At 61.6% G+C, this 26,697-nt stretch overlaps 4 protein-coding genes across 5 annotated transcripts; 2 read left to right on the top strand and 2 right to left on the bottom strand.

Annotated features, from left to right (window-relative positions):
- The first annotated feature begins 1,029 nt into the window (after nt 1–1,029).
- Nucleotides 1,030–11,494, top strand: LOC309449071 (uncharacterized protein). Its single transcript, XM_082070982.1, has 8 exons — nt 1,030–2,929; nt 4,002–4,287; nt 4,727–4,856; nt 5,036–5,316; nt 6,967–8,696; nt 8,779–9,064; nt 10,035–10,164; nt 10,279–11,494. Exons 1-8 carry the CDS (start codon nt 1,363–1,365, stop codon nt 10,579–10,581), a joined length of 4,713 nt encoding a protein of 1,570 aa, XP_081927108.1. The 5' UTR covers nt 1,030–1,362; the 3' UTR covers nt 10,582–11,494.
- A 3,488-nt stretch (nt 11,495–14,982) lies between these two features.
- Nucleotides 14,983–19,967, top strand: G6PC1 (glucose-6-phosphatase catalytic subunit 1). Of its 2 annotated transcripts, XR_014185859.1 has the most exons (6): nt 14,983–15,670; nt 16,656–16,765; nt 17,692–17,800; nt 17,980–18,095; nt 18,295–18,916; nt 19,852–19,967. XR_014185859.1 is itself a non-coding variant. In XM_082070602.1 (5 exons), the coding sequence occupies exons 1-5, from the start codon at nt 15,441–15,443 to the stop codon at nt 18,804–18,806; spliced, it is 1,077 nt and encodes a 358-aa protein (XP_081926728.1). In that variant the 5' UTR covers nt 14,983–15,440; the 3' UTR covers nt 18,807–19,405. The 2 variants fall into 2 exon arrangements, 1 of the variants encoding a protein (XP_081926728.1); XM_082070602.1 differs by lacking the exon at nt 19,852–19,967 and having other exon boundaries at nt 18,295–19,405.
- A 336-nt stretch (nt 19,968–20,303) lies between these two features.
- LOC309449127 (alanyl-tRNA editing protein Aarsd1-like) lies at nt 20,304–24,284 on the bottom strand. Its single transcript, XM_082071049.1, has 12 exons — nt 24,127–24,284; nt 23,919–24,041; nt 23,682–23,841; nt 23,446–23,503; nt 22,931–23,087; nt 22,721–22,837; nt 22,231–22,361; nt 21,997–22,063; nt 21,723–21,814; nt 21,191–21,245; nt 20,911–21,005; nt 20,304–20,532 (listed from the first exon to the last, which is right to left on the bottom strand). The coding sequence occupies exons 1-12, from the start codon at nt 24,163–24,165 to the stop codon at nt 20,397–20,399; spliced, it is 1,230 nt and encodes a 409-aa protein (XP_081927175.1). The 5' UTR covers nt 24,166–24,284; the 3' UTR covers nt 20,304–20,396.
- A 145-nt stretch (nt 24,285–24,429) lies between these two features.
- On the bottom strand, nt 24,430–26,628 carry PTGES3L (prostaglandin E synthase 3 like). Its single transcript, XM_082071050.1, has 7 exons — nt 26,370–26,628; nt 25,896–26,009; nt 25,735–25,801; nt 25,331–25,429; nt 24,940–25,029; nt 24,778–24,831; nt 24,430–24,612 (listed from the first exon to the last, which is right to left on the bottom strand). Exons 1-7 carry the CDS (start codon nt 26,375–26,377, stop codon nt 24,601–24,603), a joined length of 444 nt encoding a protein of 147 aa, XP_081927176.1. The 5' UTR covers nt 26,378–26,628; the 3' UTR covers nt 24,430–24,600.
- Between the last annotated feature and the right edge of the window lie 69 nt (nt 26,629–26,697).

The following is a 26,697-nucleotide window of genomic DNA, read 5'->3' on the forward strand; positions in this document are numbered from 1 at the left end:
CAGCCCTGCTCACGCAGGGTCACAGAGCAGATCACACAGGATCCCAGGGGTTTGAATGTCCCAGAGAAGGAGACTCCACACCCGCTCTGGGCAGCCTGGGCCAGGCTCTGGCACCGCAAAGGGAAGAAGTTTCTCCTCGTGTGCAGATGGAGCCTCCCGTGTTCCAGTCTGTGCCCGTTGCCTCTCACCAGGAAACTCTGACGGCAGGAGGAGCGCGAGGCCGGGTGAGGTGAGCTGAGGTGATGCTGGCAGCGGGAGTGGAAATGTTGGGTTGAATCTCAAGCTCTGGTTCTCTTGGATGCCTTGTGCTTCTCAGCACCAGCGCAGGGACGGGCAGGGTTTGTAGCTCAAGCGCTGTGCCCCGTCCACCCCAAACATCTACCGTGTGGCAGGATGGACCACCAAATCTTGTTCTTTGGCCACCTCATTGTGCCAATGCTTTTCCTCAGCATGGTGAGCCCAGCAGCGGTTTGGTGGGGCTGGCTGTGGGCAGCGGTCACAGCATCTGGTAGGAACCCAGGGGGTGGCTGCTCAGCGGTGACACTGGGCACGGTGACACTGGGCACGGTGACACTGGCACTGCCACCGGCTGCTGCTCGGATGCTGCAGGTTGGGTGGTTTTGTCCTTGAGGGAACTTCTCAGGAGCTGCACCTCAGCTGGTGTTTGAATGGGAGACAGAGGCAGAAGCTGCGTCGTCTTGTTTCAGGGCAGTTCTGGAGGGTTCATTAGTTCATGGCTGCTCAGAGGTGGCAATTAAGAGCTGGTTGTTCGCAGCTCATGGGGCCCGAATCCCATCCTGAGCGCCACCTCTCCGGCCTGCCCAAGACTTTCTACCTACACGGATGGATGTGTTTTCTTAATAAAAACTAAAATCCAAAGTGACTCCAAGCTGGGAACCACGCTGCCAGGGAGAGTGTTTGCAAGGAAACAGCCCGATCAACAAGGAAACTCGGTGTGTTGCAAAGAGGTGAAACCGTACAGTGTGACAACAATTCCCAGCTTGTCAGAGCCCCGCGGAGGTCCCGGCCGCCTCGGCTGGCTGACAGAGCTGGGTTTGCACAGGCAGCCTCAGGAAGCTCAGCCGGACTGAAAAAGTAACAGAATTATGTGAAACTCTGTCTGAGTCACTGACCCTGCATCCCCAGCAGCTCCTGCAGCGCGCGGCTGGTGGAGAGGACAGGAGCTGCGGCTGGGAGAGGAGATCTGCCCTTTCTGCTCAGCGCGGGTTTCAGCTCTCCTCCCCTGGCCTCTCCCAGGCTTTTGTGCTTTCCGTGTTAATCCATCCAGTGCAAACCGAGAGAGGCAGCAGCTGGAAACCCTGCTCTGAACGCTGCTGCGAGTGCCTGGGACCAGCAGCAGGCATGCACATGAAGACCATCCTCATCCTCCTCGTGCTGGCTTTAGCCACCATATTCGCCCTGGTCTGCGTGTTGCTGACCAGGGGAAGCGCCCCCGGCACCTGCCAGCACCGGCCCCCAGGCCAGGAGGACGCCGGTGCCGGGCACAGCCTGGTCTTTGCCGACCTGACGCCCCAAGAGCTGCTGCAAGTGGTGCGGTACCTGCGGGGACGGCTCGGGGTGCCGCTGGTGGACGCCTCCCGCGCCAAACCCTCCGACAACTGCATCGCCTCGGTGGCCCTGCAGGTCCCCGCCAAGGCAGAGGTGCTGCGGTTCCTGGACGCCGGGGGGGCTCGGCCGGCGCGGGAGGCGCTGGCCGTGCTGCACTTCGGGAACCAGCCTGACCCCAACGTCACCGAGTACGTGGTGGGGCCGCTGCCGACGCCGACGTATCACCGGGACGTGACGGTGCAGAAGTACGGGGGGAAGGTGCCGTACCACCGCAGACCCGCGCTGGCCGTGGAGTACGAGCAGCTGGGCGGGTTTTTGAAAAGCCAAGTGTTCCCCGCAGCTCCGTCTTTCATGCGTCAAGTGCTGGAGTACGACGGGAGCAGCCTGGCGGCCCTGACGGCCGCTCCCCGCGGGTCCCGCTCCGGAGATCGGCTCACCTGGTTCGTTCTGTTTCAGAACGTGAGCGGGTTCTTCGCGCACCCCGTGGGGCTGGAGGTGCTGGTGGACCACAGCAGCCTGGACATCTCCCGCTGGGCGGTGAGCAGGGTCTTCTACAACGGGCAGTACTACAGGGACATGGTGCAGCTGGAGAGCGCCTACGTGCAGGGGCGCGTCGGCGTGGAGAAGGTCAGGAAAGCCCCGTGGGATGGGGACTTCTCGTCCATGAAGCCCCGAGCGCCTCCAGCTGCGCCATTCCCTTTGCAATATGAGCCCCAGGGTCCCCGCTACAGCATCAGGAACAACCACGTCGCCTTCCAGGCCTGGAGCTTTGCCTTCGGGATGAGCGTGAACACGGGGCTGCGCCTGTTTGACGTGCGGCACAAGGGGGAGAGGATCGCCTACGAAATCAGTGTCCAGGAGGCACTGTCGGTGTACGGCTCCAACTGCCCCGGGGGCATGTCCACCCGCTACATGGACGGCAGCTTCGGCATCGGGCGCTACGCCTCCCCCTTGGTGCGAGGGGTCGACTGTCCCTACTCGGCCACGTACCTGGACGTGCACTACCTGGCTCACGCCGAGGCGCCCCGGACCAGGAGGAGCGCGCTGTGCATCTTCGAGCAGAACACGGGCTCCCCGCTGCGCCGCCACTACTCCAACTTGCAGTCGCTCTACTACGGGGGGCTGGTCAACTCCGCGCTGGTGCTTCGCTCCATCGCCACCGTGGGCAACTACGACTACGTGTGGGACTTCGTCTTCTACCAGAACGGGGCCGTGAAAGGCAGGGTGCAGGCCACGGGGTACACCAGCTCGTCCTTTCTCCACGGGGACGGTCTGAGATACGGCAATAGGGTTTGGGAGCACACGCTGGGTACGATACACACCCATTCCGTCAACTACAAAGTGGATTTGGACGTGGGAGGTAGGTCTGGGTCTCCTTTTGTGTCTGCCGTTAGACCGGGAAAGCCCAGAGCTTTGCGGGGATTGTCTCCTAGTCCACAGAATCCCTAGTATCTGACACCAGAACTCCGCTTTTCACTCTCCTCACCTCTTCTTTCCTTGCAAAGTTATTTTCCTATGTATAAAATAGTCACGGGTTTGCAGGCAGTGTGAATGGTCTGCGAGCTCTGTGTTCAGCGCAGGGAAAGTCTGAAAGGTAGGAACGGGGAGATGTTTGTGTTTCCTTGAGGCCCCGCTTGGCGCGGGGTGTGTTGCTGTAGGCACGGCCGGGCAGCCGGGGCCACAGCCCTGTCTGCAGCGCCGAAGGGCTCAGCCGCATCTGCTGCTGGTCCCGGCGCTTCTTATCGCTTGGGAAAGCCCTTTTTTTGTATCTTGGCTTAAAGAGGTTCGGCCGGACCGGTGCTGAGCTTGTGCTGCTCCGTCCCCGCTTCTCTTTTGAGGAAACGCTTGTAAGTTGGATCCCGAGCCGCGGGCTGCGAAGCCGCTGCAGGGAGCGGGTGAATTCCGCTGCTCCTGCACACAGGCACGGTTTTTGGCAGCGGATCCCTGCGGGTTATTTGAGTCCAAGAGCGGCTCCTTCTGTCTGGCATCCACCCTGGGAGGAGCGAGGATGCTCAGCCTGAAAGGCCATTCCAGTAGCTGGAGCGCTGCAGGGGTACCGGTGGTGCTGGGGGCACGGATTGGCAGCGTTCCCTCTGTTATTGACACCTGCTCCTGTAAAAGGTTGGGGAAAATGATGGTTTAGAACTGCCTATGACCAAAGAGACCCCCGGTAAGCAGATCCCAGCCTGAGGAGAAGCGCAGCTGCAGTGACCTGCGCTGTCTGCTGCGTCGCAGGGAGGAACCAGAGAACAGGCGATGCACATGGAGCTGCAGTTGGTGCAGGGTTCGTGATGGCTCCGCTCCACGGAGCCGGTGCTGGGCGCCCGGGGCGCCGGAGGGGAGGAGGGGGAGAGCGAGCTCTGGCTGTGGGGACATCCCTGGGGACAGAGGACGTGGGGACACTCCTCGGTTACTTCACTTTTGCTTTGCAGGGGTGAAAAACTCCCTGGTGGCCCAGGACATGGCGTTTGAGATAACACGGGCACCCTGGAGCTTGGAGCAGCAGATAGAGCGGCCACAACTCACCAAGAAAGTCCTGGACACGGAGGAGCAGGCTGCCTTCCGGCTCCAGGAGAAGATGCCCAGATATATCTACTTTGCAGCCGACAGCAAAAACAAGTGGGGCCACCAGCGTGGCTACAGGATCCAGATCAGCAGCTCTGCGGGGGAGCCCGTCCCCGAAGGCAGCTCCATGGAGCGGGCCGTCAGCTGGGCCAGGTCCGGCGGGGACGGCGGGGACGGCGGTTGCTCAGGGACACCCCCAGCCCCGCCGCTGGGGAGGCAGCGCATGGATGGGAGCGGGGATGGGGGGGCACAGGGCAGGCGCTCCCCTGGGCTGCGGTTACTCCGCAGGAGCAGGGTTGTGCTCTGCAGACTCTCTGGGGAGCTGCTTTTATCATAGAACCCTAGAATAGTTTGGGGTGAAGGGACCTTCAAAGTGTACCCAGTGCCACGAGCAGGGACATCGTCACCAGCTCAGGGTGCTCAGAGCCCCGTCCAGCCTGGCCTGGGGTGTCTCCAGGGATGGTTCATCCACCACCTCTCTGGGAACCTGGGCCAGGCTCTCACCTCCCTCAGGGCCAACAATTTCTTCTCCATGTCCACCCTGAACCTCCCCCGCCCCAGGGAGCTGCCCCATCTCTTGTCTCGCCCCCAGGTACCAACTGGCCGTCACCCGGCGGAAGGAGCAGGAACCCACCAGCACCAGCATCTACAACCAGAACGACCCCTGGACACCCACCGTGGCCTTCGCCGACTTCATCGACAACGAGACCATCACCAACGAGGTGAGCTGGGGTCCCTGGGCTGGACCCGCAATAACCAGCTGAGAGGGGACACTCCATGACCCCAAAATTCACACCATGACCCAACCATTCACCCCATGGCCCCTGCACAGACTTCGGTTGCTCCTGCTGCTCCAAGTTTCAGCAATAACTGTGGTTTTTGTGGCTCTTCCCTTGCCCAGGACCTGGTTGCCTGGATAACCGCTGGTTTCCTTCACATCCCGCACTCTGAGGATATTCCCAACACTGTGACGGTGGGAAACTCGGTTGGTTTTCTCCTGAGACCCTACAACTACTATGACCTGGACCCCTCCATATACTCGCACGACGGCGTGTTTTTCACCAGCGAGCAGGACGTCACGGCCTGTGAAACCAACCCCATCGCGTGCCTGCCCAAAACTGCCTCTTGTTTGCCAAACCTTCCTCCTTTCACCTATGATGGCTTCAAAAATACAAGCAGTCTGTAACGCTACAGGACGGTGCTGGGAGACCAAGTCACAGTCGCCAGGTTGACTGTTCTGTCTCAGATTTTCCGTTTTTTAGTGAAGTTGTCTCAATTTTCCACTTTTGCAATGACTTCACTTTTTATCGTTGCTTTTAAAATAGTGCTCTTCAAAAGGGAAGCATAATGCTCCTGGCGCGATGCCAGCCGGGCACCTACGTTATCTTTGTTAATTGCTGAATTTGAGTCTGTTGCAGGAGGAAAACGAGGAGAAAACAAATGCTGTTCCACTGCTGTAGAAGCAAGCGCTGTGTAGTGCCGACCTCAGGTTTAAGAAAAGATTACTCTGGTCCAGCGCTCTCTCGAGTGTCTCATTCTTATGAGTTACAGCAGCATCTGCTGGGGATGATGCTGCAGCTGCACGTTGCTCCTGCATCCACAGCCCCGCAGTGATGCTCTGGGAGCCCAGTGGGCACGGGGATGGTGCAGCTGGAGGGTGGGAAGGGTGGGGTGCTCTGGGAGGGAAGGACTGAGCCGTGTGGGTGCTCGGGTGAGGCTGGGGACGGAGCTGGGACGTGCTTGGGCTCAGCCTGGCGCACTGGCCAGGTTCCTCCCAGCTCAAGCCTGGGAGCCGTGTGGCTACTGGGGATGCAGCATGGCCAGTGCCGCTGCCTCTTTGCCTGGATGCTCAATGGGCTCTGGAGCCCTCATCCCGTCATCCTCCTCATTGTGAGGCCGCACCTTGAATCCTGGGGTCAGTTCTGGGATCCTCATGTCAAGAAATCCCTTGAGGTGCTGGAGCGAGTGGAGAGAAGGGAACGGAGCTGGTGAGGGGCTGGAGCACAAGTGTGATGGAGCGGCTGAGGGACCTGGGGGGTTCAGCTGGAGAACAGGAGCTGAGGGGAGACCTTCTGATCTCTGAACTGCCTGAAAGGAGCTTGGAGCCAGGGGGGTCGGGCTCTGCTCCCCAGGAACAAGCGCCAGGAGCAGAGGAAACGGCCTCAAGTTGCGCCAGGGGAGGTTGAGGTTGGATCTGGGAACAATTTCTTCCCCAAAGGGCTGTGGGGCATTGGAACAGGCTGCCCAGGGCAGTGCTGGAGTCACCAGCCCTGGAGGGCTGGACAGACGGACATGAGGTTCTCAGGACTTGGGGCAGTGCCAGGGGTTGGACTCCATGATCTTGAGGGGCTTTTCCAACCAAAATGATTCTGTGATTCAGTCCCCCTAACCCCCCTCCTCGCTGCCCTGTCTATGCCAGGACGTAGCCCAGGGGGTGACAAGCAGCTGTCCCCTCCCTCCCAGCTGCAGGACCAGCTCCTTCACACACATGCGACTGTCAGCAGCCACCAGCGATGCCGCGATGTCCCTGCACAGTCGCTGTGACAGCGGGGTCGTGGCAGGATGGGGCCGCGGTGCTGAGCTCAGCAGCGCTCTGCACAGGGGACCGTTGTCCCTGCCGTCCCTGCTGCCGCCCTGTGTGTCCGCAGGGTTCGGAGGAGGAGGCGCAGGGAGACGCTCTTATTTCCCCCAGCTGGCTGCATCTGTGCTCGGTGAGAGCCGCAGCGCGGCGCGCGGGACGAGAGGGGAAGGACAGATGCAGAAGCATTAAGTTTATTTAAAATTATGGCCCCCTGGGGGAAGCAGAGCAAAGTTGCCTTTTATGGTTCCCAGCAAACCCCGGACACGTCCCCCTGCGAGCTCCTCCGGGCTGTTCTCTGCTGAGAAAAATGAGGGGAAAGAACCAAACCCAGCCTTCTCGTGTGAGCGGGAGGATTCTGCAGCTGGAAACCCTCCCTGCCGGACTGCGGGAGCGCTCAGTGCCTCAGCAGACATGAACGTGAAAACCGTCCTCATCCTCCTCGTGCTGGCTTTAGCCACCATATTCGCCCTGGTCTGCGTGTTGCTGACCAGGGGAAGCGCCCCCGGCACCTGCCAGCACCGGCCCCCGGGCCAGGAGGACGCCGGTGCCGGGCACAGCCTGGTCTTTGCCGACCTGACGCCCCAAGAGCTGCTGCAAGTGGTGCGGTACCTGCGGGGACGGCTCGGGGTGCCGCTGGTGGACGCCTCCCGCGCCAAACCCTCCGACAACTGCATCGCCTCGGTGGCCGTGCAGGTCCCCGCCAAGGCAGAGGTGCTGCGGTTCCTGGACGCCGGGGGGGCTCGGCCGGCGCGGGAGGCGCTGGCCGTGCTGCACTTCGGGAACCAGCCGGAGCCCAACGTCACCGAGTACGTGGTGGGGCCGCTGCCGACGCCGACGTATCACCGGGACGTGACGGTGCAGAAGTACGGGGGGAAGGTGCCGTACCACCGCAGACCCGTCACCGGCAGGGAATACATGGACATCAACGTCCTCATCCAGCGGGAGCTGAGGAAGGCACCGCGCGTCCTCGCCGCCTGCTGCGACTCAGACGGGACCGACCTGGCCATCCTCACCACAGCCCCGCGGGGCTTCAAATCCGGTGACCGTGCCACCTGGTTTGTCCTCTTCCACGCTGTCACTGGCACCGGCTACTACCTGTCACCAGTGGGGCTGGAGGTGTTGGTGGAGCACCGGGACCTCCACGTCTCCCGCTGGTCGCTGCGCCAAGTCTTCTACAATGGCCGGTACTTTGCCAGCACCCAGGAGCTGGAGGACGCGTTCCTGACCAACTCGCTGGAGGTTGTGAGGGTGGAGAAGCCCCGGGCGGACACGGTGCTGGGCTCCATGAGACCCCGGCGCCCACCCGGCTCCCCGGGGCCGCTGCAGTACGAGCCTCAGGGTCCCCGCTATAGCGTCAGGGACAACCATGTCACCTACCAGGGCTGGAGCATCAGCTTCGGCATGGACCCCAACTCTGGCCCACGCCTTTTCGACATCAGGTACCGCGGGGAGAGGATTGTGTACGAGCTGAGCCTGCAGGAAGCCTTGGCCCTGTACGGCTCCAACTGCCCTGGGGGAATGTCCACCCGCTACCTCGATGGCAGCTTCGGCATCGGCAGGTTCGCCTACGAGCTCGTCCGTGGCCTCGACTGCCCCTACACGGCGACCTACGTGGACCGGCACTACCTGGTGGAGTCAGACACCCCCAAAACCAACCAAAACTCGCTCTGCATCTTCGAGCACGACGCTGCCCTCCCGCTGCGGCGCCACTTCTCCGACTCTCATTCCTCGTACTACGGCGGGCTGCGGAAAAACACGCTGGTCATCCGCACCGTCTCCACCCTCATCAACTACGACTACATCTGGGACTTCATGTTCCACGGCAGCGGGGCCGTGGAGGTCCGGGTTCATGCCACCGGCTACATCAGCTCTGCCTTCTTCCACGGCCAAGGGACCAACTACGGCAACAGGGTTGGGCCCCACACGCTGGGGACGATGCACCTTCACCACATCCACTACAAGGTGGACCTGGATGTTGACGGTAGGTCTGGGCGCCTCGGTGCTCGACCGCGGCTCTGCCCAGCGTGCGGAGCTCCAGAAGGTTTTTCTCTCCCACCTCCCAGGGCAGCTGAACTCCCTGGAGAGCCAGGACATGGCGTACGAGCTGGTGAAAGACCCGTGGAGCCTGGAAAACACCATTGAGCGGCCGTACCTCCGCAGGGAGAGGCTGGAGAGGGAGGGCGAGGCGGCGTTCCCCCTCAACGCCCCCATGCCCCGCTACCTCTCCTTTGCCAGCGCCAAGCCCAACAAGTGGGGGCACCCGCGTAGCTACCGCATCCAGATCAACAGCTTCGCCGGGGAGCACCTGCCCGCCAGCAGCTCCATGGAGAGGTCCATCAGCTGGGGAAGGTGGGTGCTGGGGCTGGGCTGTGTGTGTGTGTCCCATCCCCTCTCGTCCCACCCTGTCACCGCATCCCCGGCTGCTCCTGCATCCCAGCTCGGGAGGGGCTGCTGCCTCAAGGGAGATGAAACTGGGGAAGGGGCTGGAGCACAAGTGTGATGGAGCGGCTGAGGGACCTGGGGCTTCAGCTGGAGAACAGGAGCTGAGGGGAGACCTTCTGATCTCTGAACTGCCTGAAAGGAGCCTGGAGCCAGGGGGTCAGGCTCTGCTCCCCAGGAACAAGCGCCAGGAGCAGAGGAAACGGCCTCAAGTTGCGCCAGGGGAGGTTGAGGTTGGATGTGGGAACAATTTCTTCCCCAAAGGGCTGTGGGGCATTGAACAGGCTGCCCAGGGCAGTGCTGGAGTCACCATCCCTGGAGGGCTGGACAGACGGACATGAGGTTCTCAGGACATGGGGCAGGGACAGGGTTGGGTTAGTGGTTAGACTCCATGATCTTGAGGGGCTTTTCCAACCCAAATGATTCTGTGACTCTAGGAAGGGTTAAACAGCAAACATGCATATTTTTCGGCTCTGAGAATCCATTGAAAAGTTGCTCAATGACATCTGTTCATAGTAGTTCACAGGCAAGAATCTGACCCCCAGATAAGAATAATTTAGAGCAATGACATGTATTTTTTTTTCCCTGTGAGGGCACTGGGCTGTCGGGCAAACTCCCAGGGGAAGATCTGGCCTCCCCGGGGCTTGACATCTTCACATGAGGACAGAATGTTTTCTGGAACCCGGGATGAGCACAGAACTGGCTCAGTGTCAGGGTGAAATTTAATGGCTCCGTGCTCGGGGGGGCTGGAGGAGTTAAAAATGTCCAGCGGCCATGGTCAGGCAGCGAGCAGCAGCATCTGTGCCCGGATTCACTTGTGTTTCCCAGCCGTGCGAACCCGGAGCTGCTGGAGCTGCCCCATCTCTTGTCTCGTCCCCAGGTACCAACTGGCCGTCACCCGGCGGAAGGAGCAGGAACCCACCAGCACCAGCATCTACAACCAGAACGACCCCTGGACACCCACCGTGGCCTTCGCCGACTTCATCGACAACGAGACCATCACCAACGAGGTGAGCTGGGGTCCCGGGGCGGAGGGAGCTGAGCGCCCCGGTGCCAAACGGGGCACTGCTGGGCTGGAAGGCTCCGCTCAGCCTGATGTGGTACCCGGTTCCCATTCTACCCAGGACCTGGTTGCCTGGATCTCTGTGGGGTTCCTGCACATCCCCCACGCCGAAGACGTCCCCAACACGGTGACGGTGGGGAACGGTGTTGGCTTTTTCCTGAGGCCCTACAACTATTTTGATGAGGATCCGTCGGTGGGCTCACCCGACAGCGTGTACTTCAGCGGTGAGCAGGATGCCGGAGCGTGCGGGGTCAACCCCCTCGCCTGCCTGCCCCCCAACGCTGCCTGTGCCCCCCATCTGCCCCCATTCCACTATGGGGGCTTCCTCAACCTCAGCCTGGCCCCACCGCCCGACGGGCTGTGACAGGGACAGGGCCACCGCTGTCCCCGTCCCCACCGCTGCGGAGGGTCCGTGTCCTTGGAGAGGCTCCGGTGGTGACAGTGGGGACGGGCTGGTTCTGCCACCGCACCAGGACCTGCACCCCCCATCCCTGCGGTGTGATCTGCTCAGGGTCAGGTGTTTGGAGGAGCTCAGCTCATTTTGGCACCGCAGCGCTGTCGAGGGTGGACTCAAAGCCTCTGAAAACATCCCTTAAGAGTGGGTTTTGGAGACTCCATCCATGAGGCCACCCAAAGGTGCTCATGGCTGCTCTCCTGCTGTGGGACGGGGGCTCCTGTCGCCTCCCTGAGGTAGGTGGGTGCACGCGGGGCTGTGGCGCTGGGCACTGCACCGACCGCAGCTCCCCTGGAGCCGTGGCCCGTGCCAAGGTTTGCCCAGGGGGACGGGAGGGGGTGGGGTGGGGCGCTGTGGCCCAGGGGTGTTGGTCCACAGGGAGCCAGCAGCTCCAGGATGCCCAAAGCATCCACCCAGCCCCTCGGCTGCTGCAGCTCCAGGTGGTGCTGAGCTCTGGCTGCTGTGGCAGTGCCAGGCTCTGGGGACAGGGACAGGAGCCCGCAGAATGGCACTACAGGGCTGTGGGACAGGTGCTGCCCAGGCTGAGCTGCCCCTTGTCCACCATTCACCAATAAACAGGCGCTCGGGTGCTTTTTCTGACCAAACTCTTGCGTTGCTCATGGGTGCTGCTGCGGCTCTCGTGGCTGGTGGCCAGAGCCCCAGTGCTGCTGATGCTGCGGGTGCTGCTGTTCTGTAACCAGAATAACCTGGTGCTTATAGAATCACAGAACAGTTTGGGTTGAAGGGACCTTCAAAGTTCATACAGTCCCACCCCTGCCATGACAGGGACATCTGCACCAGCTCAGGGTGCTCAGAGCCCCATCCAGCCTGGCCTGGGATGTCTCCAGGGATGGTTCATCCACCCCCTCTCTGGGCAACCTGGGCCAGGCTCTCCCCACCCTCAGGGCAACAATTCCTTCCTTATGTCCAGCCCACCCTGCTTGCGGGGCCCGAGGGCTGCGGGGCCGGTACATCCCCCAGCGCGGCTGCGCCGGCGTGCACCGGCCGTGCTCTTGGACCCCACGCACGGCAGGAGGCTCCTGCCGGGGAATATGGACAAACAAGGGAGTTAATGTGTAACGGCTGTACCCAGCCGTGTTAATCGGGTCTGGCCTTGGCTGCTGCCCAGTGTGCTCAGCCCCTGCCCGTGTGGGGACCCTTGATCCCGTGCCTCCGGCTGCGTGCACAGCCCGGGCTGCGGGATCCTCCGGAGCCTGTCCGTGCTGTGCCAGGTTGGGAGGGGACGCTGAGGGACTTGGTGACAGTGGTTCAGCTCCAGCCTCACACCCTGGCCCAGGCGCGTGGCTGCAGGTGCCAAGTGCTGGCCAACACATCGCCGGGGGCATGGCGGGTGTCTGTCCCCCCTGACCCCTCACTTTGGGAGCTGGGTCCGCCCATGGGGCTGCAATGGGCTCCAGGAACCCAAACAGCAGTGGTGTGTCCCCTGAGAGCCAGCTCAGCTCTGCAGCAGGGAGGGGACATCAGACAGGGGTGGTCCCTGGGGCGACAGGCCCCGCAGGCCCCTTGCAGGGCGCTGGGGGAGCCAGCAGGATGCTCCTGCATCGGGGAGGTGGCAGCCAGGCTGCTCCCAACCCGCCACCGTGTGCCCACGTGTGCGCAAGCGCTGCCTGGACTCTGCCCGCGTGCTGATGCAGGCAGGGCCCGCCGTGCTCCGCGCTCGGGCTGCGGCCCCTGCAGCGGGCTGGGAACTTTCTGGATGAGAGCTCGGCACCGCGCGCGGCGCGTCACGGTTCAGCACCGCGTGTGCTGCGCCTCCCGGAGCCGCATCCGGCGCCTGGGAGCCGCGGGGACACCGCGTCCCGCTGCTGGCACGCAGCTCCTGGGCTGCCCGCGCAGCGGGGTCGTTGCACACAGACCTCAGGGCAGAAATGAAGCAGCCCCAGGCTGGCAGGGGGACACCGGAGCACAGCTCGACTGGCAGCACTTTGTGGAGTCATAGAATCATAGACACATCGAATCACAGAACCGTTTGTGTTGGAGGGACCTTCCCAGCTCACCCTGCCATGAGCAGGGACATCGTCACCAGCTCAGGGTGCTCAGACCCCGTCCAGCCTGGCCTGGGATGTCTCAGGAATGGTTCATCCACCACCTCTCTGGGCAGCCTGGGCCAGTGTCCCATCACCCCCATTCATTATCACCCCCATTCATTATCACCCCCATTCATTATCACCCCCATTCATTATCACCCTCATTCATTATCACCTTCATTCATTATCACCCTCACTCATTAGCACCCTCACATTGCCTCACCCTGCACTGCTCTGGCCCCGCGGTGCTGGGAGGAGGAGGAGGAGGTGGCTGCCCCATCCCATTTCCATCCTCTCCCTGCTGTGGCCCCAGTTTTCCTGCAGTGACTTTTTCCAAGGGGACTAAAGCACACTAGTCCCCATCCCCCAACGCCTTTTGCCCCCGTTTTCTGCTGTGAAATCTCTCCGGGAGAATTTATTGCTGACTGTTTCAAAATATTTTTGATGCAGAAGCCAAGCCTGTTGCATTCCTCCGCGCTGGCCAGAGCCGCTCTCAGCTGAGGACCCTGGAACGAGCTGCTGGAGGGTTTGTTTTGCACGAGCAATTCCACTTCTGTGCAAACATCTGCTTTGCTGGGTTTTTCTGTATGTTGGGAGCTCGATGTGGGGCGGGAACGCTGGGTTCTGTACCCTGGGAGCGCCTGATCCTGCACCATTTGCACCAGTTTTTCTTTGTGTGCATTTCCCATTCGCTGATGGCAGCTGGGAAATTGTGACTTGGCAGGACCGGTGTGACTCCTGGTGTTATCCCCCCATGCACATCCATGGCCATCCCGGGATCCCCAACCTTGACGGGGCTTCTCCATCCCTGGGGACATGGTTGGTTCAGCCTGGACCAAGGATGCTGAGCCCAGGGCCAGGCTTTGGCAGTGCCCACCGTTTCCTTTGCCGGTGTGAACTGGGGATGCTGGGATCCCGATGGGCAGCTCCTGGGACCCGGGGACAGGCTGCTCACGGAGCAGGCACATCGCTGGGCTGTGACCAGGGGACACTGCTGGTTTGTGGCTGCAGATCTGCCCCAGCCTCACACTATTAAATGCAGATCTCTAATCATCCAACTGCACTTGCAAACCCCATCCCTCTCCCCCAGCCCGGCAGCTCCGTGCCTGCGTTCCAGGGAGGAAGGTTTGCTTGGGTTTTGCTTTTGAGCCCCCGCTAGGCTACGTGCAGGCAAAGGGGGAGGATGCTGCCCACGGAGCCCCCGGTTTGTGGGCAGGACGGCGCTGGACACGACCTCTGCCTGCTCCGCACCCTGCCAAACAGCTCGGGGTAGCGGTTCAAGGATCTTGACCTGAACTTTCTCGAGGAGGGAGATAAGTGATGCATTTTCACTGGCTGATAATCATTAACGCCTCCTTGCCTGTTCCCCGCCGCCTGTTTTGCTCCGTGTCCGTGTGCCAGGCGGAGCTGGGGAAGGAGGTTTGTCCTGCCAGGCTGACCCTGTGTCCTGGGCTCCCAGAATAACCCTCCACGTTACTCATCCAGCGCTACCACCCTGGGAGGAACCAGACGATAAAGCTGCGAGGAAAATGCCACAGGGATCTGTCACGAGCGGGACGAGTGGCCTGTTCAGCTCCATCCCCGCAGGCAGGGTGTGACGGGGCGGTTTTGTGCAGGAGGGGGTTAAGGCAGCGCAGCTGTGCTGGGAGGAATGCCTGCCCTCCCCGGGGACTCATTTGCAAAGGTTCTTTAACCCCGCACCAGAGCGCAGACAAACAGCCCTGGCAGGCAGGAGCTCCGCCAGCGCCCGGCTGAGGCTGCGGGAGCTCCAGGAGCAGCTTGGAAAGTTTCCCGTCATGCAGAGTCCTGGCGCGGGCAGCGGCAGCGAGGTGGCTTCTCATCAGCTGGAGGTTTCAGCTGAGGGGGGGGTGGGCAGCCTGCGCTCCACTCTGCAAACCCCCCAGTCCCTGCTCATGGCTATCCCTGTGATGCTTTGGACTATCTTTGTGGTGTTCCTGGGTATCCCTGTGATGCTTCGGAGCATCCCTGTGGTGTCCCTGGGTATCCCTGTGATGCTTCGGGGTGTCCCTGGGTATCCCTGTGGTGTCCCTGGGTATCCCTGTGATGCTTCGGAGCATCCCTGTGGTGTCCCTGGGTATCCCTGTGGTGTCCCTGGGTATCCCTGTGATGCTTCGGGGTGTCCCTGGGTATCGCTGTGGTGTCCCTGGGTATCCCTGTGATGCTTCGGGGTGTCCCTGGGTATCGCTGTGGTGTCCCTGGGTATCCCTGTGATGCTCCAGTGCTGCTCGAGGTGCTGGCAGAGGGAATGGACAGAAGCCACAGCAGCTCGGTGGTGCCGTTCACACCGAGCCCAGGTGCTTGAATCTCCTCCCTGATAATGGAGCAAATGCTGCAGTTCAGCAGCTGAACTGTTTGTTGTTCAGGAGGAGCAGGGGCTGCAGAACCCCCTAAAAGTAATGCAGGATCCCCCATGCACGGACAGGGGACGATGCTGGGAAGGGTTAAGGTGCTGTTGCCGGAGCACCCCACGCTCCACGCGCCCTCGCAGCCTGTTTTTTCCCTTTTATGTAACTTGTTCCAAGCAATGTTTGCAACAACCCCCCGCCCCGGGTGATGCACCTTTGGCAAAAGTGGTTTTGGGTCCAAAGATCAGCGCTGGGACAAGCGACCTGCCCGCGGCAAACAAGAGCCCGCAGGGTATAAAACGGCGGCGGCGCGGTGGGACGGCCGAGCTGCGCCGGGGGCAGCGGCTGTGGGAGCATGGAGACCGGCATGGACGTCCTGCACGACTCGGGCATCCAGGCGACGCGCTGGCTGCAGCAGCATTTCCAGGGCTCCCAGGACTGGTTCCTTTTCATCTCCTTCGCCGCCGACCTCCGGAACGCTTTCTTCGTCCTCTTCCCCGTCTGGTTCCACGTTAGCGAGTCGGTGGGCGTCAGGCTTATCTGGGTGGCCGTGATCGGCGACTGGCTCAACCTCGTCTTCAAGTGGTGAGTGCCCCTGTGTGACGGCTCCTGCCGGATGTGTTGGCACAGCTGGACCAACACCAACCAGATGTGCGTTGTCAACCGTGACGCTGGTATAAACCAAAGAGCAGAACTCCGTCTCCAGCTTGGCAGTGCTGGTGGTCGCTCCTCCCCGAGCCGGGCAGAGTGATGGACCCTCCAGCAAATAGAGCCCTTTACCATCAGCTGGGGCTGCACGGAGCCTCTTGCCATGGTGGGGGGACATGGGGGTGGGCTGGCATGGGTCTGATGTGCAGGATCAGGATTTGGTGCACCCCTGATCTTTTAGGCGGGTGTTTTGCACTGATATCCCCTTCCTGGTGATGCCAGCACCTTTAACACGAAAGGAGCCACGGTGGGAGCATGTGAGGGACCCGGCCACCGCTTTGGGCACGGGATGGCACCGTTGTACCGGGGGGATGATCCACCCTGCCAGCCGGTAGCCGTGGCTGTTGTCCCCGCTGTGGTACCAGTGGCCGCAGGGGTGCTGGACCAGCGTGGTGCCGTCCCCACCGCTGCGTTTCAGCGTCCCCAGGGTTTGGGGCTGCCTGTGCCCGTGTGCCTGGGTTGCGTCCCATGTCCCTGCGGGGTGAGCCGGCTGCTCCAGCGCTGCATCCTCCCCACGGCTCGAATCCCCCACGCTGCCTGCGCGTGTGACAGGGACAGGTGGCCTCTGATGCCAACATGAGATGGTTGCTCTTGGTCTGAAAACGATGTAGAAGCAGCAGACGCTGTTCCTCTTTCTCAGCGTGTTGATTTGCTCCCAGGAAGCTTTTGCTCTTCCCCTTCAGGAGATGGGGACAGGGACACGGACGTGCAGTGTCGGCCGTTGGGAGCTGTGTCTGATGGGTCACCCTGCACCGCTCCTGGGTTCTTTGCCTCTTCCAGCTCCCAGGCCAGAGCTGGAACCGCAGCCGCACGCACCTGCTCTGCTGCCCAGGACCCCACAACCTCTGCTCTTTCTTTTCAGGATCCTTTTTGGGGAGAGGCCGTACTGGTGGGTCCATGAGACGAACTATTACAGCAACGCCTCCGCCCCAGAGATCCAGCAGTTCCCGCTCACCTGCGAGACTGGCCCCGGTACGGTCCCCGGCCCCGGTGGGGACAGTGAGCACCTGCCCATGGGGACACGCACACACAGCTGCCGACCCCGGGTCTCAGTCCCTGCAGGGAGGGGGTGCTGGCACGGCTGGTGCCGCAGCTGGCAGTGGTGCCGTGGTGGCACACGGCCCCGGTTGTTGTCACCAGACTGCGGCGTTGTCCCCGCGGCGCTGCCGGGTGGCGGCAGGACAGCCCTGCGCGGAGCAGACCTTGACCCGGCGCAGACGTGGAGCTGCAGCACAAACCCGTGCCCAGGCCGGGCTGTCCCTCGTGGCACCACCGTGGGCAGCTGCTCCGCGGGAAGGGGCTCAGCCGGTTCCCCGGCAGCTCTGTCTGTACTTTGCCCATGGCTTTCCAGGGGAGCTGGGGACGGGCTGCAGGCGACTCCGGCGTGCTCAGTGTGAGCTGTCATAGAATCACAGAACAGTTTGGGTTGAAGGACCTTCCCAGCACCCCCAGTGCCCCCCCTGCCATGACAGGGACATCGTCACCAGCTCAGGGTGCTCAGAGCCCCGTCCAGCCTGGCCTGGGATGTCTCAGGGATGGTTCATCCACCACCTCTCTGGCCAACCTGGGCCAGACACTCAGCACCCTCAGTGTAGAAATCATCAGGGACGCTCAGTGCCCTCTGCCCTGTGTCCTCTGCCCGGTCCTGCCTGGCAGGCAGGCCATGGAGCCAGAGCCACGTCCCCTCACCGTCCCTGCCGTGCTGTGTCCCTCTCCAGCACTGGGGGAACTGGGCGCCTGCCATGGAGGTGGCACCGCGGCTGCCAGGGGACAGGTGCTCGGTGCCATGTTGCCCAGTGCCGTGTCACCCAGTGCCACAGCCCCAGGGACCTGGGCTGCTGCCGGGGAGCCCCCCAGGCACGACGCGGGGTCTGACCGTCAGCTCTCCCCCATCCCAGGGAGCCCCTCCGGCCACGCCATGGGCGCAGCAGGCGTGTACTATGTCATGGTGACGGCCATCCTCTCCGCCGCCGCCGGGAAGAAGCAGTCGAGGACGCTCAGATATTGGTAAGCTGTGATCCAAACCCAGCGTGCCGGGCAGGGCTGCCGGGCACACAGCTGTGGGCAGCATGGCCGCGGCACCGCGGTGGGGGGTGCGCGAGGATGGGCTCGTTGGGTGGCCGGGGACGCGATGGCGATGCCCCCGAGCCGGCCCTGGCGCTGACGTGGCCGCCTGCCCCGCGCAGGGCGCTGTGGACGCTGCTTTGGACGGGGTTCTGGGCCGTTCAGGTCTGCGTCTGCCTGTCCCGAGTCTTCATCGCCGCTCACTTCCCCCATCAGGTCATCGCAGGGGTCATCTCAGGTGAGTGCACGAACCCCCCGTTCTGTCCCCATTGCACCACCACGCCGGACCGCAGCACCGCTGGGACGGGCACACGGTCTGACAGACGCGAGGGGTTGTGAGGTGAAGCTGCAGCTGTGGGTCCACTTGGCCCCACCACCCCAAGGCAGGCGATTGTCCCCTAAGTGTCCCCCCTCCTTTCCTGCTTCCTTACCTGCAGGGATGGCCGTGGCCAAGACCTTCCAGCACGTCCACTGCATCTACCACGCCAGCCTCCGCCGGTACCTGGGCATCACCTTCTTCCTCTTCAGCTTCACCCTGGGCTTCTACCTGCTGCTGCGGGCGCTCGGCGTGGACCTGCTCTGGACGCTGGAGAAGGCGCGGAGGTGGTGCGACCGTCCCGAGTGGGTCCACATGGACACCACCCCCTTCGCCAGCCTCCTCCGTAACCTGGGCATCCTCTTCGGGCTGGGGCTGGCGCTCAACTCCCACATGTACCTGGAGAGCTGCCGGGGGAAGCAGGGCCAGCGTCTCCCCTTCCGCCTGGGCTGCGCCGCCGCCTCCCTCCTCATCCTCCATCTCTTCGACGCCTTCAAGCCGCCGTCCCACATGCAGCTGCTCTTCTACGTCCTCTCGTTCTGCAAGAGCGCGGCTGTGCCGCTGGCCACCGTCGGCCTCGTCCCCTACTGCGCCTCGCAGCTCCTGGCCACGCAGGACAAGAAGGGCGTCTAGGGGTGTCCCCAGGCAGGTGGCCACCTCGGGGACGGTCACCAGACTACGGGTGCACCCCAGCCGCTGTTTGCTCCCCGCTGAATCTGCACAGACTGACTCGGCACCGGGAGGTGAGAGCAAAGGCTGGGCTGGTGGCCCTGCCCGATGGCTCCCGCAGCACGGACACGCGACGCCGGTTGTGCCGTAGGCTCGGGGACGTGTGGCCAGCTGGTCCCCATGCTCCCAGGGCTCTCCTGCTGCCCCTCCCGCACCCACAGATTGGGGACATCAGCCCAGGGAGGACCCTGCGCTCCCCTGCCGCTAACGGGGACGTGCCAGCTCCAAGCCCAGCGCTGGGGACGGCAGCACCGGGAGCGGGGCGCTCACCCGTGGGTGCTCGGGGTCTGCCGGCGAGGCAGCTGTTACAGCAACGGGCAGAAACTGTGATTTGGAGATAAAACACTGGCTTGTGGGAGCCCCCCCAGCCCTGAGGGGTTCAGTATTGGCAGCTGTGAGAAGCAGCACGGGGTACACATATGCATGTGTGTATATAACGCGTACCTGTGTACACATATACATATGGATGTCTGTAAACAAGAGGTATTTTATTAAAGCCAAAGGTGTGTTTAGCTGGGGAGTTTGGGCATCCTGCCGGGCGCTGAGCAGCCCCCGAGCTGCCGGGACGGAGCTGCTGCTCGGCCATGGTGTGGGGTCGGTGGGGGATGCTGGCGCCGAATCCGGGCACCGCTCACCCCAATGCAGCGTCTGGAGAACAGGAGCTGAGGGGAGACCTTCTGATCTCTGAACTGCCTGAAAGGAGCTTGGAGCCAGAGGGGTCGGGCTCTGCTCCCCAGGAACAAGCGCCAGGAGCAGAGGAAACGGCCTCAAGTTGCACCAGGGGAGGTTGAGGTTGGATCTGGGAACAATTTCTTCCCCAAAGGGCTGTGGGGCATTGGAACAGGCCGCCCCCTACCTTCCTTGCTCACAGGTTTGACAACAGCATCTTGTTTTCTTGCCTCCTGGTTCTATCTCAGGCACCCACAGCCGCTTACTTTGGTCTTTCCAGGGGGATTTACTGATCTGAGCATCAATTCCTGCTCTACCCACCTGAGCTCCAATTCCTGCCACCTTTCATTCCTTCTTCTCCCTACAAAACTTCAGCAGCAAAAGCTCGATTGGTTTTCTCTGCACTTCCTGGCGAATATCATCCTCAAACCCTCTGCTTTAACCACTGTTCTAATTTTTTAAAGGCATCCAGCTTATTATGAACAAAATAAAGCAGTTACTCTTCAGCAGCTGGTACGAAGTGAAAAGTTCTAGTGAACTGCAATGCCAGGAGGCTCCTCTCTGCTTTAGGAAGCCTACAAAGTGGTTAATAACGACTGCTTCTGGTCGCTGAGAACTGTGCACCCTGTGTCTGAGGCAATGAAAGGACCCGTGCAGCAAAGCGTGCACGGCAGATCCCCTCCTCCAACTTCCACCAGCACCAAATTAGCTCACACAGCACACATGCACACCAGCTGTTATTTTATTACGTCTTTATTCTCTGGTGGAGAAATTGGCGGAGATTTTGCAAAGCGGGGAGAACAGCTCTACTTCGGGAGTTGTTTCCTACGCTTCGGGGCTCCGGCGGCTGATGAATTCCTGGAGCAGAGCTTGCGCTTCCCCTCGCCGGCTCATCCGGGTCGCCTTGCCCTGGAAGCGGCCGCGTTTCCCGGCTCCTTTGCCTCCCAGCAGCTCGGCCACCCTGCAGTGACGGCGGAGATAAAGGTCCGCGTCCGCATCATAGAATCACAGAACAGTCTGGGTTGGAAGGGACCTTCGAAGCTCACCCTTTACTTTAAAACCATCACCCCCTTGTCCTGTTGCAACAGGCCCTGCTAAAAGTCTATCCCCATCTTTCTTATCGGCTCCTCTGAAGTAGGGAAAGGTGCAATAAGGTGCCCCCGGAGCTTCTCTTCTCCAGGCTGAACACCCCAACCCTCTCGGGGCTTCTCTCCATCCCTCCATCCCCAGCCTGTATCGACACCAGGGTTGCCCTGACCAGGTACTTTGCACTTGCCCTGACACTGCTCAGCTTATCCAACATCAGAATTCTTATTAAAGAAACCACAGAACATGTTACCTGGGACCTAAATTTTCAACCGCTTCAACGGGTCCGGCTAGAAGAAAGAGTCCTGCTTCCTTTTCATCGCCCACGGTCAGGAACAGCAGCGTTTCCTGGGGACAGATTGGACTTTGGAATAACCAGTATAACCAGAACTCTGTGACTGGGAGGGGACAGGGACACAGGACCCTTGGAAAGGACACAGCGCTGTAGGTTGTGCCTACAGGACAAAGCGAAGCCCGGCCAGCTTGAACAACAAAGCCAGTGGTGGCAGGTTTAGCGTTCAGCGGTAACTCACCTCTGTCCCAATCTCATTGGCGATGATGTTCATAAATTCCGAGTCACCCTCTTTCCTGTAGCAATGGGGAAAAAACAAAAAAGCAGTTCAGAAAGAAGCAAAGAGAGTACAAACCATCAATGAGAAACCAAAGGCCTGGTCGGCTCTGGGATTTTGGCCTCTTGCTCTTAAGATGGAGATTAATTTTTTCTCTGTATCTAAATCCTCGTTGTGCATTCCTGTGGACACCTTAGGAATTATTCAAGTGTTCCTCTTTCAGGAAGAGAGCTCCTCAGTTTTATTTGAAAACGCCAAGGGCAGACAGAAATCAGATAGACATAGATATTTCTTGGCTATAAACCCAGAATTCAGAGACTGAATTGCTCATGTTTCTTTATTACACAACCCTCCAGCAGGCTGAGGTAGTTTTAATATTCTATTCACCTTCTTGATATTGCTGCTTGATAAACAAGCCTGGCAGGGCGTCAGAGCGATGCAAATGCCACCAAACATGTAAGATCCCAGTTCCCCCTTTTCCCGAACTCCCCTGTACCTGTGGAGCACGAAGAGCTGGCTCTGAGCAGGTTTGCTTTTGAAGTCCCGGGCTATCAAAACAGCCATGTCTCGGAGCAGGTTCAGGTTATTCTGAAAGCAAAGCAAATAAGCTGTCCCGCAGGTGGAGAAATCGCTGCGTGTTGTGCTCCAAAGACTGGAGCACTTTTCATCACAGCCAGCAAAGCTGATGCCCACGATTCGCCTCCCATCACAAGCGAAGCTCAGGTCTATGGGAAACAGCCATGACCTGCTTTTCTCAGCCACCCTCGTACCTTCTGAAGGAGCTTCACAGAACTTTGCAGCCTCTTCACAGCCTCTACGTGCTCGCCTGGTCCATTTCTGAAAGAACAGGGAGAATCTGGATGGCTGGTCTGAAGGATGAAGGATTTCTTAAAGGAACAAAAGCAGAGAACACCATAAAAACCCCTGCGTAGATGCACCCTGAGGCTTATGTGATATTTGTCAGAAGAAACAGTAAAGATGGATCAAAGCAGACAGGGTCTCACTTGAGCAGTGAGGTCAGAGCCTTCTCCGTACTGTGACTTTGTTCCATTGCCTTCAGCACTCTGTTTCCTGCCAGGAAAACCAGGTTGGTTTTGTTCTTTTTCCCTTTTTCTGTGCCAAGGAGTTTAATAACCTTGAAAAGGAAATTAAGAGGTGGTGAGTTCCTAATGGACTGCACCTCCTTGTGAATATTGACTCTCTGCCAGTGAAAAACTGATTAAAATCAACCATAAGATCAATGTATTAAAAAAAAAAAGGGTGGGGATATGGTGGAATTAATATAGTTTTGTAGTAACACTTGGATGTGTCTGCTGGGATATAGATCGCGACAAATGACTGAAATGAAAGAAACACCTAAAGGCAACTCTAGAACTTGATCTCCACCTCACCCAGCACGGGGCTCCCGCCACCCCCTTCACTATCAGGACGATTTCTGTGGATCTCAGGGGCTTCTGCTGAGGGTCCCGAGGCAGCTCAGCTGCCGCCCCTCACCTGCAAGTCGCTCAGGTTGGAGACGTGAGTCCCGCAGCACATGTTGGAGTCGACGCCTTCGATGTCGACGACTCGCACCGGCCCCGCGTGGTCGTCGGGCAAACCGCGGCTTCTCACCTGGCCAAAGGGGGACAACGGCAAACAAGGTGACACCCACGCCGCGGTTGTTTCGGTCCCGCGGGTGCCGTCGGTTCTCTCGCCACCGCTCACCGTTTCAATTTCGGGGTCGTCCGCAGGCAGTTCCCTCACGGTCACCGGTATCCTCGCCCGGATCTTCTCATTCACGCTCCTCTCCAGGGCGTCGATTTGCTGCGCTGTCATGGAGGGGGTGTCCAGCTCAATGACACTTCGCTGGCGGCCCAGCTCCCTGTGCCAAGAAAGAGCATCTGCAGCCACAACCAGCCATAAGGTCCCTTTGTGCCATCGCGCTGCTGGGAACACGGTGACTCAAACTCCTCTCCCTGTTATTTACAGAGCGCTGGATACAAACCCAACGCTCGGAGGAGGACAAGACAGAGCAAATGCTTCTCCAGTTCAACCACCTCTCCCAGACCCTCTGGGCCCAGCTGAAACGGCCGAGCTGCTTTGGATTTATCGACGTTCAGCCCCGTGCAGCCCAGCACGGTGGCACTTGGTCCTTATGTGTCCCTTCCAACTGAGATATCCTTTGATTCCAGGCCAAACAAGGTGAGGCTGGGGTCAACAGGAGCCTTTTCCCTGCTCACCATGAAGTCGTCTTGAATCCGAACATCTGGTCAGCGATGGCGGTGATGAGATGCTGCCCTGGAACAGACGCACAAGGAACAGCTTTGAGTACGCAGGAAAGGAGATTTTTGGCCAGATTTGTATCTGCTGACATTCCCCATGCCATTTGCCCCATACCGGTGGCACCGCGAGGCGTTACCGGCGGCACCGCGAGGCGTTACCGGCCGCCCCCGGTGCGGCGGGGGCACCCACGGACCTGAATGCTGCTGCATGTGGTCGAAGCGCCGCTCCCAGTCCAGTGACAGCAGCACCTCGGTCCCGGGCTCCAGCGCCGCTGCGACGAAGTGAACGGCCTCGGGTCCCCGCCGGGTCACCCGCAGCACCGGCACGTCCCCGATGAGGCCGCGATCGTCCGGCTGCGGACACGGGGGGGTCAGTGCCGCCGGTCCCGGTGCCGGTGTCCCGGTGCCGGTGTCCCGGTCCCGGTGCGTACCTGCCCGCCGCCCTCGGGGAAGAGGATGGTGTCCTCCAGCACCACCTGGAAGCCGCGCACCGGCTCCCCGCCGCCCTCGGGCCGCAGCTCCGCCGCCCGGCACGACACCACCTTGGTGATGAACTGTAACGGGGACGGCGGCGCAGTGAGGACCGGCCGGCTCCGGGAGGACCGGCCCGCGCCGCCCGCCCCCCGGCCCCGCCGCTACCTGCCGGGCCCAGCTGTCCCGCTGGCACTGGAACACCATGGCCGCGAACCGGCGGCGGGACACGGGGAAACGGCGGGACACGGGGGGAACGGCGGGACACGGGGATAACGACGGCAGGGACACGGGGGGAACGGCGGCGACGGCGGCCGAGGAGGGACACGGGACTGGCGGTCGCGGCCGCCGCGCGGTAGGTGGGCGGGGCCTGCGCGGCGCGCGCGCTCCCGGTGCCGGTGGTGGCGGGAAGGGGGGAGGCGCAGTTTCCGCAGCCCAAGCGGAGAAAAGAGTCACGGAGGTTCATGTTTATTACCCCGCGCGGGTAACGGGCACGGGGAGACCGGACAGCTCCCGCCATCCCGGGTGGGGGTTCCGTGCGGCCGGTGGGGAACCGGCTGCGGCGGCTCCGCTTTCTCGGTGCGTGGTGCCGGCGCCCCGGGAGGCTTCCTGCGGCTGCGGCGTCCCCCGGTGGGCCTGGGCTCAGAGCTCGTCCTGCGGGCGGGAGGAGCGAGGTGCCAGGGAAGGGACAAGCCCCGGGACCGTGTCCCCGGCTGGCACCGGAGCTGCTGCCGGTGTCCCGGGGGGAACGGAGGGCTCGGTGGGGGCTGCATCAGTGTGTAGTAGCACTGGGGGAAGCAGCTCACGGGCAATACTTACATCCAGGTCATCCATGGCTGGGGGGGGACCTTTGTCCGTCACCTTCTCCAGGAGCTGGACGGGAAACAAATAGTTCTGGGAACCCCAAATGGCCGAGTATCCCCCACCCCGAGCACCCATCCACACGTGCTCCGGGTCCCCGAGGGCCACTGCGCGGCTCACCTCTGCATACTCCTCCAGCATGGCCCTCTCCACCTCCTCGTCCCCTTCCCAGTCTCGCCAGTTGTCAAAGTCCACGGAGAGCCAGGCGGGCTGTGGGCAGAGAGAGCGTCCCCTGAGGGAGGGAGCAGCGCGGGGGCACCCGCAGCCCCGGGACTGCTCTGTGCGGTGAGCGCGGGCTGGGACCGGGCAGACTGGGGAAGGGCAGGAAAGGGAGCGTGTCCCTGTGCCTGCAGGTGCTGGTCCCGATCCTGCCTGTGTCGAGGGAAAGGGGTGCGACATCCTTCCTGGAGAGCAGAGATCCACGAACTGCAGCTCCCCAGGAGCTATGAGGGGCGACGTGGGGCCAGCACACGCGCTGAGGCTGCTCCTGCCTGCCGGACGCCACACACACCTTGATGTTCTCCTTGGTGATGCGGGGCCAGGCCACTTTCTCCTTCCACTTCCTCATAAAGCAGGTGATGGAGCGGTCAGAGCGCTTCTCCCGCGAGTCCTGCCAAGAGATCAGGGGCACCTCACCTCGCTGTCCACTGGACTCCTCTCTGTTAACCACTACAGACACGCACAGAATTAAAGCCCAGCTACGTGCAGGCTGCGGGGGACACAGAACCACGGAGACAGGTTGTTTCTGGCCCAATGTAGCACTGCGAGTGCCAGGGCCAGGGTCAGGGCTCCCCGGCTTGTGCTCACCCCCGCAGGGAGATGGGCAGGATTCAACGCTACGCGGGGTTGCTCAAGACCACATAGGTTGGGTTTAATCTGAGCCCGATGCAGGAGTTCCCTGGGGGGGAGCCTCACCTTGGAGTTGACTCTGGCATACAGGTTGATCTCGTTGTAGAACTCTACGCCGTCTGCATTTTTGCAACTGTCAAAACACCGTAACTTAGGAGGAGAGGGCTGAGGGCACCCGTGCTCTGTTCTTAGAGTCCTCCAAACCATCCCAGTGCAGGGAGACTCACCTGAACACCAGCCGCTCGTTCTCGATGACGACTTTAACATCCCTGCTGTCCTCCACGCAGAACTCCAGGTAGACGTAGCGCGGGCGGTCGTACCACAGCGTCTTTGCAGGCTGCCTGGGGAGAGGGCAGAGCAGTGGGAGTTGCGCGGTGCCCATCAGAGCTCCGCAGGGACACGGGGTGGGGACTGGGACAGGGACGCTGCCCCAAATGTGCCCCCTGCTTGGGCTGAGCTGCGGGGTGGGCAGAGGGGCCCGGGCGGTGGGTGACGGGCACACAGCGCTGCCCTCTCGCCCCACACGGCCCCTGGGTAGCCCGACCTCTCCCCACCCGCCACGCCGTTCCCGCTGCCCGGGCTGGAGAGCCCTGCTCGGTAGTGCCTCCCGCTCCGGACCCTGGGTCGGTACCCGGGACCCCGGCCGGTTACTGCCCCGGGGACCGGGCGCTGCCAGTCCCGTCCCGTCCGGCCGCTCTCACCTCGCCATGGCGGTACCGGCCCCGCCCCGCGCTATTTCGGGCCGGGGGCGCGGCTCCCGGCGGGGTCAGGACCCGGGGCCAGGAGTGGGGGCCGGCCGGGTCGGGGGCTGCACGGACACCTCGCGGCCCGGTCGCCGGCCCAGCGCCGCCCGCAGTGGGTGCACCCCGGGCCGCGCCACACTCCCCGGGACCCTCTGGGACCCCCCGGGACTCCCGGGAACCCCCGGCACCCCCGGCCCCGCCGCAGTCATCCCGCCGGGCCGCTGGGGGGCGCGCTGGCACGGCCCCCGGCCAGGCCCCGCCCCCTCCATGCCCCGCCCCACCGCCA

The sequence above is a fragment of the Streptopelia decaocto genome (genome assembly GCF_964273445.1).
Source record: "Streptopelia decaocto genome assembly, chromosome: 22".
Lineage (NCBI taxonomy): Eukaryota > Metazoa > Chordata > Aves > Columbiformes > Columbidae > Streptopelia > Streptopelia decaocto.